Source organism: Camelus ferus, chromosome 2 (genome assembly GCF_009834535.1).
Source record: "Camelus ferus isolate YT-003-E chromosome 2, BCGSAC_Cfer_1.0, whole genome shotgun sequence".
In the NCBI taxonomy this organism is placed as follows: Eukaryota; Metazoa; Chordata; class Mammalia; order Artiodactyla; family Camelidae; genus Camelus; species Camelus ferus.
Genome location: NC_045697.1, coordinates 50,976,108 through 50,990,052, shown reverse-complemented (window position 1 = coordinate 50,990,052; position 13,945 = coordinate 50,976,108). Strand labels below are relative to the sequence as shown.

Genomic DNA, 13,945 nt, shown 5'->3' with positions numbered 1-13,945 from the left:
CACATGCAAGCTCTTGACTTACTTTGCTATTGTTCTTTGAATCTCTCTTTTCTCTTCTTCATTTAATCTTTGAAGGATGGATTCCAGGAGAGAAAAATGAAAATTAATGTACTGAGCCACCTGAAAGGGAAAACAAAACAAAACAAAAAGCAGAGCATTTGTGTGAGAGGTGCTGAGTCAGGAGGGAGCAAAGACAGATTCAGGGTGATGGTATCCATACATCGCTGCTAATTTCTTCTGCATCTTTATCCATGAGGAAAATGCGAGCATTCTCTTTGGAAGGCCCCTGTAGGAGTCTATGCAGTAGTGGAATGTCTGTCTTCTTCAGCCTCTTCTGCTCTGCAAATGAGAAAAAAGACCAACTACAGTCAGGAGTCCATCCTACAGAAAAACAAGATAGATCCTTTGTCCATTCATTTTGCTTCCTTATCTCACTTTGAAAGATTTAAGAAGAACATACAACAGGAGGCACTCACTCAAAAAACTGAATTGAAATTAAACCCTTGAAATGAACTAAAAATGGACTTCTTTTTCTTGCTGAATGAATACATATATATGTATATGTACATATACACACACACTTAGAATTTAAAAAAAGTATATATATATGTGTATATATGTATATATATATATATATATATATATATATATATATATATATATATTTCTTGTGTTTAAGCTTTCAGTTTATAAGGATTTTAATTTTGTATGTGTTTGGAGATCCAGCTTTTATTTTCTTATAGTCGCTCTGTATCAAAATGTATGACTTTATTCTAGGCAATCTCCAGCTCATTCTGGCACTTAAATTATAACCTGAGCTATTTCTACAATTTAACATTTACATTTTTTTTTTCAGTTTTAAAGCTTTGAAAAATTTCATTTCAGTATTGCCTTAGGGTTTCTCTAATCTCTCTTTTACTCTCCGTTCCCAGCACCCACCCCAGAGTCTCTTCCCAATGTCCTGCTGCTAACCTTTCGACCCCACCACAAGGCTCTGCACATTTCTCCCTACTGAGGAAGATATAACACTCCTACAATGCATCAGACTCTGTGCTAAAGTAATAACACCATCAGGGAGAAATAGTATGTAACGATGACTCTAGTAAGAGCTAGAATGCTAAGGGAAGACAGAAAAAGAAAGATGTAGAGAGCTCAACAACTTAAATGCCTAACAATTCCTGAGAACTTTCCACCTAGATTCTCCAGGGCTCTGATCGCCGTTCACATGAATTAACGCCTGGCTAACAAGCAAATTTTTTTGTGTTGTAAACTCTTTTCAGATACCTTAGTCTTAGGTTGTCTTCCCCTGAAACTGTGAAATATGAATAATCTAAAACACTCCCCACCCCCTCCCTTCTCTCTTCCCTCCTTCCCTTTCTTCCACAGAATGAGGCATACTGTCTTCTGTCTTCCCTGTGGGCAGAAAATGATAACACACTGAAGTCGTGTAAGAAGAACCACCAAGCTTTCTTACCTCCTGTTGCAAAAATTATGTAAAGTGCAAAATCCTGGGCACTGTTTTCAATCTGTCAATGGAAAAACATGAACAGACATGAATTCTTTGTTGTCAATGTTTTCTAAGCCAACCAGACCCAAATTATATATGTTTCCTCACATTCGTTTTTCACTTTCAGACATAAAACCTTCTCTGCTCCCTGAGAATAATGTAATTTCTCAGGGCACAGTTACCAAAAGGTATTATACAGTTGTCTCTTGCTATCACAGGGGATTGGTTCCATGATCTGCTGTTCCCAAAATCCATGTATAAATGGACCCACGCAGTTCAAACCTGTGTTGTTCAAGGGTCAACTTTATATATGAAAGAATTCTTCAGAACTGAACATTTAATTTAGATTTACATGTTTATAGGTCTTTTTCAGAAGAATCCATTTATGTGTCTACAGTTAAATTATATACAAGATATTTATAGCTCAGTTCAGTGATAAAGATTACCTTAAATTTTTGGAGAATTTGCTTTATTACTTCTTCAGTTCTCATATCACTGTTTATTCTGACCTTAGTTTCTGATCCAAAGGCTGGAGTAAAAATTGATGTCTAGGAAAAAAAAAAGATGGACGTAATTTTAAGGACTTATATGACAACTAACAATAGTCAGCATCTTGAATCTGGCCTTCCTTTGGGCAAAAAAGTCCAAGATCACCAATTTAAAAACTTGTTTTCCTGTTTTGGTTTCTCTGTTGTTACTGAATATTAAGCATTGTTTCTAGAGAAAGTTAGGTAAAACATCATTTGAGAATGTTCAAAACATTTTCGCTAGAAAATCACACCATTCTTCAGTGTAGTTGAAGATTTCAAAATTCTCTCCTGGTTGGGAATAATTGTTCTAGGCTGTTTTTTAGTTTGAATTATATGAAATCACTCCTTTTGGGTTTGGTCAGAAATTGTCCAATGTAGGCAATTTCATACGGTTCAGCCTGTATCTCACCTGGGGGTTGGGGTCAAAGTGCTGCTGATGGAACATGTAGAACAATGTTTCCCTCAAGTTGCTCTAATCAAGCCTCTGCCTTTTAGACAAAAGCTTCCATGGTCAGAAGAGTTGACATATCCCTCTTGGGGATTAGTAACGCACCATAAAAAAGTCATAAAAAACATATAATTTTTTAACTCACAATTTGATCATTATTCTTATTTTAAAAGAAATAAAATCCTGAGAGAGATGAAAAAAATCTAGTGGAAAATTTATTTAAAAAATTAAAAAAAAACTGTTTTAGGAGGGAGGTAATTAGGTATTTATTTATTTTGATGGAGGTACTGAGGATTGAACTCAAAACCTCTTGCATGCTAAGCGTGTGCTCTACCACTGAGCTATACCCTCCCCACTAAATTTCCAGAAATAAACAACTCATAAGTTTTAAATTGTGTGCCATTCTGAGTAGCGTGATAAAATCTCACAGCATCCTACTCCATCCTGCCCAGGATCCCCAGCCATTGACAGTGTCTGCTGCTGACAGCCAACTGTTGACATCGTCATGGCTTGATGGTCCAAGATCACCAGAAACAAATGACCCTCCTCTTAACACAAAGTCAGCACAATCAGGTCAATCGTATCCTAATGCTGAGTCACAATTCCTACATCATTCACCTCACTTCATCTCATCCCGTAGCCATTTTATCATCTCATACCCTTACAGAGGTGAGTACAGTCCAACAAAATATTTTTAGAGAGAGGGCGAAAGAGAGACCACATTCACATAACACTTTTTACGGCATATTGTTATAATTATCCTATTTTATCACTAGCTATTATTGTTAATCTCTTATTTTGCTTAATTCATAAACTAAACTTTATCATAGGTCTGTATGTGTAGGAAAAAACATAGTATATACACAGAATTCAGTACTATCCTCAGTTTCAGGTATCCACTGGGAGTCTTGGAATGTATTCCTTGGGACTGGCTGTATCATAGTCTAAGCCACTGATACGGGTGTTGTTCGATGTTGGCATTATCTAGAGGTTTCATGATATGAAAACAACTTAAATTCCTAGATGCCCATCACGGCATATGCATTGATAGAGCGCTTTGGGTTTTGGGGTTTTGTTTTCTGCTAGTTATTATATTTCAGTGAATAACATTTGTATGTATGTATCTCTAGTTCCAGCTTGATCTCTCTTTCAATCAACAGCAATAAAACTAATGTAAATTGAATTCTTCCTTCATGCAGACACTCTGCTAAGTGCTTAACTCACCCCATTCCAGTTAATCCCATCAACAACCTTGTTAAGAAGGAAGGGTGAGGGAACCCAGGTTAAGAGATTGAGTCATGTTTAAACTTTTCCCAGCAAGGATTTGAAATCAGGGCATCAGGCTGCAACACCCTAGCACTTAACTACGTGCTGTGCTGCCAGCTTAGTGCCGGTTCATCCTCAGCACTGGGGTCCCGGCTGGAAGCTGCTCATTTGGGACAATGTGGCTTCCACAGCCTTCTTTAACACAAGTCAGCCCACAAGATGATGACATAGACCTTGATTCTGAGGAGAAGAAGAAACTAGGACAATTGGTAGTTGCACATCTGTGGGGGACTGTCAAGGGTACTTTATGGTCAGGAGGAAATTCTTGAGCCAGAAAAATGTCTATTTTGAACAAAGAATTCACAATGGGGGTTTCTTCCCACCAGTCTCCAAAGGAACATATGGATACCCTCCCAAAGGTAGAAGAAGGAATAAGGTAGAAAGTCTTATAGGAAAAAAGCTCAAGATGAATGAGTCAATATTTTGCATTAAAGGGGTTAGAATGGTGCCTTAGATAGAGTGAGTGCTTTTTAAGCATTTATTAAATGAATGGATGAATGACTTACATGATAAATTTTGAGTTCTAGAAAAAAAAGTTATATTTCCTACCTTCAGTAAAGCAAAATGTCTTACAAATACCATGGAAAGGCGCATATAAATTTAACAGATATTAAGAGAAAAAAAATCAGAATAAAAATTATATAAACTGCAATTGCACTGTGTAAATGTGAACTGTATATATATAAGACATAGAAAATGAGGAATTTGATTTCTTGGAATAAACAGGACTATAGATGAGTTTTCCTTTTATTTAAATATTAATGTTTGAATGTACTTTGAACAGCCATCTTCTGTAGCACTTAGATTATTCTAGTGCTATGTGTGGCTGTATTGGTTTCTTGGCCCAAGACCTAAGCTCCATGCTGGCAGAGTTATCAACTGAATCATCTTCATATTTCCAGTGTGTGGAGCATGGTTAGATACGGTTCATCCACCACGTTGGTTAAATTTGGGTTCTGGCCTCAGACAAAGCTGGGTTGGAGTTCAGAGTTGCTACTTAAAAACAGTGTGACCTGTGACAAATTGCCTAACCTCTGTGAACCTCAATTAACTCATATGCAACATAGGGAAAATAATGAAGTATTTACTTCATACGATTGTTTTAGTGATTAATGAGAGAAATCAAAACAGTTTAATGCCTAACACATAGAGAGCACCCAATACTAACAGTAGTATTATATTTAAGAGTATAATTATTATCACTTTTAACTGCAAGTTGAATTGAGTGATATTGTTAGCACAAATAGACAACATTATTTTAAATGATATTAATGGAATGGTAACTCACTTCATGGTTATAAAAATGTCCGTTAATAGAGGCCCGATGCGTCTGTCTGTCTTTTCTGTCCAACATCGGGGGCTTCATCCTTTTTCTCACCAGGGTTGCTTCGCTCATGGTTCTGTAGAGCAAGGGGGATTCTGGCTCTTTACCTGCAGGAGGCTTCAGAGTGCTACTGTGATAAGATGAATAATCTGGGAAGAATAAAGGTTATAAGCCCAAGTAATTTAGCTGCCCACGTCTTTGCAGCCTGGGTGGATTTGGTTATGTATTTAAAAAGGAATTATGTAGCTAAGCAGTGGACTATAATGCTTTTACACAGAAAATAGTAATGATCTTGTTTAAGAATAGGGCTGTCTGGTGACACGTGTTCCATTTTACCTTGGAATTTTAATTCTATTGTAATTAGAGTATCATCACATAAGCATGTGATATTTTATCTTTCTCTAGCACTGTTGCTTTAATACAAGTAGATTTTTGTTGTATCTTTGGTGCCAAGATATTCGGATTCCCCTGTGTTAGATGAATGTCAAAGGACTAATTAGAAGGATGCTTATATAAAAGATGCCAAAAGGCCATAAAACAAAAATAAGGAAATCCTGGAAGGCCCATCATGTTTGTTATAAAATCTGAGTTGTTATAGAGACAGTAGAGGGGGTTGAGAGTGCTTTGGAAAAAAATAACTAAACACTGGAAGCTGGTGGTAGATTCATGAAGATAATGCCAGCAGGATACCCTGGTTCAGTCTGAAGTCAGCTTGGTAATGTCACCACCCTGGGAACATGAACCCCATCCCCAGCCTCAGACATCAGCTCCTCCTTGGATCTCTATACACTAAATGACAACAAAAATGAAAAATACAAGATATCATGCCTGACACTTTAGGGCCTCAGTAAATGACAGATCCTAATATCCTCATTACTACCACGTCATCGCTATTATGACTATTGATGTCACATGACAGGAGCTGGCATTTTCCACTGGTTTGTCAAGTTTGATTTGAACTCATTTGATGTTCAAGCGGATTTCTTTTTTAAATAAATGCTTGAAACAACCCTATCAAATATAGTGATTCCAGGATATCTGTCTCTTTCTGAAAAGCAATGTTAAATAAATATCTATTAACTAAAATGTTCAACTTCTAAAAAGATGTGGAATTCAGTCTGAAGGGCTTGATCTAACATAAAAAGCTACTGAATATAATAAATAATCCTAATCCTCGGGGAAAATGTTGAACAATCTTCTGTACACAAACTTTATTCAAACCATTAATTCTCCCTAATCTAATAAATCTAAGTGACTTGATATAACTTTAAAAAAATGTTTTTATATAGCAAAGTAAGGTTCTTAAACATCATGTGAGCACTGTAGTGACTTAAGTTAGATGCTCCAAGAGATATATATATATATATATATATATATATATATATATATATATATTTAAGTACAGAATGAATCCAATAAGTAACACTGTATATAATGTTAAATTTCAGAGAAACATTAGGATTCATGCTTTACATTAGTTAGAAAAATCTCCTCATTAACAAGAGTTTGATACTGACCTTCCTGGGAACCTGTTACTTCAGACACTGGAATCTGAGTCCTGTCCAAATCACTAATACGGTAAAGATCATCAAATTCTCCCCAGCGTGTCATTCCCCTGCAAAGTAATAAATCTTGTAAGTGAGATCAAGTCTATTCATAAAAAGGGCTGTGATGGTTTTCAGATTTACAGTATTAATATAGTACTATGGGCCTCTGTAGGTGGACACATTATGCTAAGTTATAACAATTTTTTATGTTATTAAAATTATATTCATACCAGTGTGGTCAGGATGCATGTTGAATACTTCCTGTACTGATTCTGAGCATATTTTGACACAATAATTCAGTTACACACTGAAACACAAGGTTACATAGATTCTGTAAAACATATGTGCCAATGGAATTAGCAGAAACCAACATAATCCATTCTTATACAGATATCCCACAGTGCTCTTACGAGAGTAGATGCAAATGTGTTTGTTCTGCCAACTTGCAATGAGTTCCTCGTATTCAAAGCACTCTTAGGTAGAGTGATTCTAAATAAGTTACACAGCCTATCTTTCAGGCCCTTGGGCACTATGAAGAATGCAATTTACAAAAGGAGGAAAGTGTATAGAAACTTCTTTTCTGGAAACCATGATTTATATAGGAATACTAACAATTTTCAATGCATTCTAATGCCCAGAATAAATAAAACTGGGCAACTGCTTATCTTTACCAGTTGGGCAACACTTATTTTTATTTTCTTTATCTGGCTTTAGATCAGTTACTTCTCTGTGCATTTATCCTTATCTGTAAAATGAGGGTGATTATAGCATGAGGTAGGATAGGGTTGCTGAGAAGATTAAATGAGTTAATTTGTGTAAAATCCTTGAAAAAGGGCCCAACACATAGTAAGCACTCAATATGTGCTAAAAATTATCATGATCTTCATTGCCATCCTCACCATAACCACCATCATCTGTATCCATTTTATGATGGGCCAGGAGCCACTAGGGATCCAAGATACTCCTGGCTCTCTCCACGGGAAAGGACACTATCATTGCTGGCACCAGTCGTAGTCCTACTAAAAGTCTCTTCCATAATGTTTGTTTTCCTGTGGCCAAAAAACATTCACCCCTAGGGAATATGCGGCATTAATTCTACCCAAATGCCGCTGGTGGCCACAACACAGGTGCTTACCCATACTAGTGATGGGAAATCTGAATAAACAGGATCTTTTTTTCCCCTTGAGCTTTGAATTCCTTTGAAGTCTTTTTTTTTTTTTTTACAACTTTCATATCTTTTGAGCCTCACAATAGCAGCCTTATGAAGGAGATAAGATAATCCTAATGTATTTGTTAATTGATTTTTTTAGGAGGCTCTACTATCCAGAATATAGCCAGTCAAAACAGATGTCTTAAAAGACCAAGCATTACGGGTAATACCTTCAATTCAGAGGAGAACTATTTAGGTTCTGGCTCAGGCTCTAGTTATTCTGTAACTGATAAAATAATCAAGTTTCCCCATTCTATAGATTTAAAAAGAAAGATTGTCATGAAAAGAATGCTAGCAATGGACAGCGTAATAGCAATGGAAAGCGTAATCTAAAAAGGCAAAGCAACCCGATGCTGTTTCCCACGGGGGAAGATGAGGCAGCCCACGTGTGCTAGACCAGTGATGTGCTATAAATTCTTGGTAGTCCTGACCCACTTGACATCTGTCTTCACTTTCTCACAGCTTATGGTGTCACACAAATACAGAGGAACAAACATGGCTAAATATGTTCAGTGTTTGGCCTTTTTCCTCCCTACCATCTTAGGGAAAAAAAAACCACCTGTTTTCATCTCTGGATTGTGTAATTTGTAGTGTCACCACATACAGCGGTGCACATGATTAAGCTTGAGGGCAGTTACCTGGAGTTTTCCAAAGAAAACTGGTTGGAAATTTATGTAATATCAAATAGTTTAACTTGCCCAAGCATGGGGCTGTTAGTATCGCTCTGACCAAGCCTGCAGGATGTACACTATTAGCAAATTGAAACTGTGGGGAGGTTTTCTAATGAGCTACAAAATAAAAAGGAAGTAGAAATTTGATAGACAAATAGAAGGTGGTCACTTCTCTACACATATTGTAAAAAAGGAAAAATACTATTGATGTTATTCAGATGTACACCTGTCCAGTTTCTGCTCTTTATGCTGCTCTGCCATGACTTGTGCACAGCGTGTCAAAGCTGACTTCGGAAAGACATCAGAAACATAAATGAAAACTGGTGCAAACAAACATAGCCTTAAGAAAGGCTGTTTTTCCGGAAGATTTCCAAAACAAAATACTTGGACCAGATATGAGAGAACAAAGAACTGCCCACAGAATTGCTTCCATAAAGGATCACAAGTGATTGCAGATCAAACTGGTTTATTTAAAATTTTTTAACATTCCCATTAAGCTGAGTCAGTGTGACTCATTTCAAAGAGAATAAAACAAACTAGCTTGACAAACTGATGATTTTTCTCCAAGGGTGAGCTGAAAGAAAAGATTGCAGCCCTTCCTGCAGCTGAGTACACAATTGCCACATCTTTCATTCCACATTCACCCACTGGAGATGTTAAATCTGTGATCCTGTGAGAGTAGATGTATAGGTAATGCCCAGAGAAACCCAGAATGGAAAAGGGACCAACAGGATGTGTTGCGGCCTGAGGGAATGGTCCATTTCCTTACGCAATTTCATTCAAAGCTCAGAATTTAAACGAACACCACCATAAGGGTGGCAACAGAGTGAGAGTGTCTAGGATTAGACTGGAGCAAAGTATAATACTAACATGTTATGATTGTGTGCTGATTCCCTATAGTGCTATGCACCCCACTAGGGAATCAGAAGCCATTCCAAATGACGCTACACCTTCCAGCTGAATGTTCAGCTGCTTCCCACAAAGGATTCTTGGCTAATTAACCACAATTGAATCTAATCTTGCTCTTATGTGCAAGAGGAGTGAGATCTTTTTCTGACAATTCTTGCCCAACAGAAAAATCCGATATGCTGCAAGTGTACACTTCACTTCAAATGTTCTCCCAGCAAGTCTCATGACTGTGGCAAAGGGCAAGCGAAGTTTCCTAGGGTAGTCTTTTTTGATTTTAAAGGAGATAATTCCTGTTTGATTCACAGCAATGTTCTGATAAAGAATGAAAAAAGGGCAAATGGATTCCATGGAAGATACATCATGAGACTGTTCATCTCTAATCTGCCATAGAATATGGAAAGACATTAATATAACTTGTCTACCTGGGCTCCTGAAACTCATTCTCAAATTTAGCATTTCTAGGAACAAGTGTTTTGAATTTTAATTTGAGAAATTAAAAAATTATCTTGGGATATCCATTTAAAATTATTACGGCTTTATGTGATAAGTAGCTTACTGCATCTCCTTGACATCTTCTCATAATTTTCCATACTAATCAAGTTTTCATAATTCACATAATTAAAATGCATCAGAAGGAGCTGGCTGCTCAGAAGAATTTGAATTGAGTTCTTAGGTAATATGAAGAATGATAGCTAATTTTTCCTAATTCATATCTTGTACAGTTTCCTAAAATCAGAGCTCAGGGATAATTTCTACTTTTAAATGATGCTCCTAGTCATTTAAGATCATCAGCCCCGTCAATCATCTAGTTCCTGCAGGTGAGAGATGCAGGGCTCTGTCAGGCTGCCTAAGTCTCTGGTCCCTCTTCTGCCCTTTCATACATCCTGGACCCTTTGCCCATCGTTAGCTTGGATAGGAGACTAGTCACATGGTAGCTGGAGACAGTTCACATAACAGAGCAGAGGTAAGTTAACCACCAGGATTCTGTGGACAGCATTCAACACTATATTTTGAGCTTCTTCTTTGTGCTGGGCACTGGGATAAAGATGAATAAGGCATGCCCTTCACCCTTGAGAAGCTCACAGGCTAGAGGGGGAGGCAGGTGCATAAAAATACAATGAACGGCATGCTCTGAAAGTGATACAGAAAAGTTATCAGTGCACCTACTCCAGACGGAAGGGTCACGAAAGGCTTTCTGGATAACATTACAGACCTGAACCTGAAAGGAATGGTGGAGGGGTTGTGCGAATAGGATTTCGAGAAGCAGGTAGACTTCAAGGCAGAGTCAGGAAAGTAAGAAACTTCATGATGTGTAGGGAATTACAAGGTGTTTAGAATTGCTGGAGCGTCACGTTTGAGAAAAACTGGCAACGTGCAAGTCATACAGCAGGACTTCAGTGTTTTCTCCAGAGGAAAAGTGAGGCTTCCTTCAAGATGACTTCTGATTTTCCTTAGTTATGGCCTAAGGTCAGACTGAGGAAAAGGTCCTGGCTGCTCTCTCTCCATCTTCTCCCTAACTAGAACTCATCTAGTCATGGACAGGAGGATGGATGAAGAGAAGGCTTGGTACCTCCACGTATACACAGAAGGAGATGAGTCAGACAGTCAGGATTAAAAAGGAAGGGAAGAAGGGAGAGAGGAGAAGAACAAAAAATTTATATGTATGATTTATTTGGGAATATTTATTAATTTTTCTAAAAATTATAAAGGATAATGAAAATAACAGTGCAACTTACATGTTCAACCCACACAGAAGACTGCTGTGTACATTTATTGCACTTCAAATGCATTTTGTTCTGATCCTGTTCAACAGGACACAGCAATCAGATGGAGCATTAGTTAAGTCTCCTTTCCAGAAAGCAGGAAAAGTCCTTTGTTCCAAGGAGAGGAGAAATTTAAATTTTATCCCTGTTTCTTTTGGCAACAAGGCCAGGGCTAAAGAAATCTTGCCTTTCCGTTTTGTCTTTTCTAGTGAAAGAATGCAGTCTTCCCGGAAAGGAGGAATGTGGAGAGAGGACAGAGCACGGACTCTGGAGCCCAGAGACCTGAGGTCCAGTCCAGCTCTGCGCGTGGTATCAGATCTTGCACAAATTACCTAACCTCTCAGAGCCCTGGTTTCTGAACACCTACTTCCTTGAGTTGTTGGGGGATTAGATGAGACGGTATTTAAGCTTCAGAGCTTTCATCCTCAAGAATGCACACAATAAAGGTAAACACAAAGATCGTTTTCTAAGGACTGAAAACCATAAAAGATAGCTCACCTTTTGGAAAAGACGTCTGGTGACTTGAGCACAGTGAAAGAAGGGATTTGCTTCTCATCTTGTATTTTCAGCTGTATAGGCCGTTTTACTCCCCAGAAAATGTCCAACATTCCTTCAACAATTAGTTTGCCATCTTCAGTCTAGGGAAGAAACCAATCATCTCAAACATTTTTTTTGTACTATTTATGGCGGGTAAATGTTTTAACTGAAATGTAGAAATGAAATCTGTAAGACATCTTAACTGATAAAAAATAAATCCCCAGATGGGATTGTTTGGCTTTTAAATTTATGTACCAATCAATTCTATTTTTGAAACATTCTTTTATTTTTGAAAGCAGCTCTATCCAGCAAAGTAAGTCACAATGGTAATGAAATGTCCACCAGAGGGCATAGTATGCTAAAGTGCTTTCTGAACTCTCGATTCTTCAATTAAGTAGAAATTTAATTCTCTAATTCTATTTAATTTAAAATTAAAGCAGAATTAAAAACTGTACTAAAGTAGAAATCAGAAGAACAGCTACTGATACTCGTTTAGTGGCTGTTTTCTCATTTCTGAACAGGAAAATTTTAGCTCACAATGTTACGCAGAACAAGTAAAATAATGTATGTAAAAACAGTGTAAAAAGCATAACAAATTATATTTTTGAAAAAAATTTTAAAAATTCAGTAGCACTTGAATAATCTTTTAAGCTGAAAATGAAACATAAGAAGGAAATTCCATACAAACAAAGAAAAATCAATAAACAGGATTAAACATTTACTTAGTCTGTGGATGTAAATATATATTTTTAATTAAAGTATAGTTAGTTACAATGTGTCAATTTCTGGTGTGCCACATAATGTCCCAGTCATATATATATATATATATATATATATATATATATATATATTCATTCATTCTCATTAAAGGTTATTACAAGTATTGAATATAGTTCCCTGTGCTATACAGAAGAAATTTGGTTTTTATATATAGTAGTTAATACTTGCAAATCTCAAACTCCCAAATTTATCCCTTCTCATTGCCTTTCCCCTGCTAGCTGTAACATTGTTTACTATGTCTGTGAGTCTGTTTCTGTTTTGTAGATGAGTTCATTAGTGTCTTTTCTTTTTTTAGATTCCACATATGAGTGATATTATATAATATTTTTCTTTGTCTTTCTGGCTTGCTTCGCTTAGAATGACGATCTCCAGGTCCATCCATGTTGCTGCAAATGGTATTATTTTATTTTATTTTATTTTATTTGGCTGAGTAGTACTCCATTGTACATATACCACAACTTCTTTATCTGGTCATCTGTCAACAGACATTTAGGTTGCTTCCATGTCTTGGCTATTGTAAATAGTGCTGCTATGAACATTGGGGTGAATGTATCTTTTTGAAATAGAGTTCTCTCTGGATATATGCCCAGGAGTGGGATTGCTGGATCATATGGTAACTCTATTTTTAGTTTTTTGAGGAATCTCCATACTGTTTTCCATTACAATGGCTGCACGAAACTACATTCCCATCAACAGTGTAGGAGGGGTTCCCTTTTCTCCACAGCGTCTCCAGCATTTATCATTTGAGGACTTTTGAATGATGGCTATTCTGACTGGTGTAAGGTGATACCTCATTGTAGTTTTGATTTGCATTTCTCTGATAATTAGCCATATTGAGCATTTTTTCATGTGCTTATTGGCCATTTGTATGTCTTCATTGGGGAAATGTTTGTTTAGGTCTTCTGCCCATTTTTGGATTGGTTTGTTTGTTTTTGTTATCAAGTTTTATGAGCTGTTTATATATTCTGAAAATTAAACTGTTGTCAGTCACATCATTTGCAAATATGTTTTCGCATTCTGAAGGTGGTTTTTTTGTTTTGCTTATGGTTGCTTATGGTTTCCTTTGCTGTGCAAAAGCTTATAAGTTTAATTAGGTCCCATTTGTTTATTTTTGTTTTTATTTCTATTGCCTGGGTAGACTGCCCTAGGAGAACATTGCTAAGATTCATCCAAAGAGTGTTTTGCCCATGTTTTCTTCTAGGAAGTTTATAATGTCTTATCTCACATTTAAGTCTTTAAGCCATTTTAAGTTTATTTTTGTGTGTGATGTGAGGGAGTGTTCTAACTTCATTGATTCACATGCTGCTGTCCAATTTTCCCAACACCATTTGCTGAAGAGATTGTCTTTTCTCCATTGTGTATAGTCTTGCCTCCTTTGTCAAAGATTAATTGA

The 13,945-nt window shown here is 36.8% G+C and overlaps 1 protein-coding gene across 3 annotated transcripts in view; it reads right to left on the bottom strand.

Moving 5' to 3' along the window:
• The window catches only part of RASSF6 (Ras association domain family member 6), a 48,374-nt gene that overhangs the window by 4,298 nt on the left and 30,131 nt on the right, over nt 1-13,945 (bottom strand). For all 3 annotated transcript variants that reach the window (XM_032458126.1, XM_006188696.3, XM_014562558.2), the window contains exons 4-10: nt 11,734-11,873; nt 6,653-6,750; nt 5,100-5,284; nt 1,954-2,055; nt 1,475-1,526; nt 221-339; nt 23-120 (exon numbers count right to left, since the gene is read on the bottom strand). In XM_032458126.1, coding sequence (XP_032314017.1) covers nt 23-120; nt 221-339; nt 1,475-1,526; nt 1,954-2,055; nt 5,100-5,284; nt 6,653-6,750; nt 11,734-11,873 — 794 coding nt within the window. The remainder of the gene's footprint in view (nt 1-22; nt 121-220; nt 340-1,474; nt 1,527-1,953; nt 2,056-5,099; nt 5,285-6,652; nt 6,751-11,733; nt 11,874-13,945) is intronic.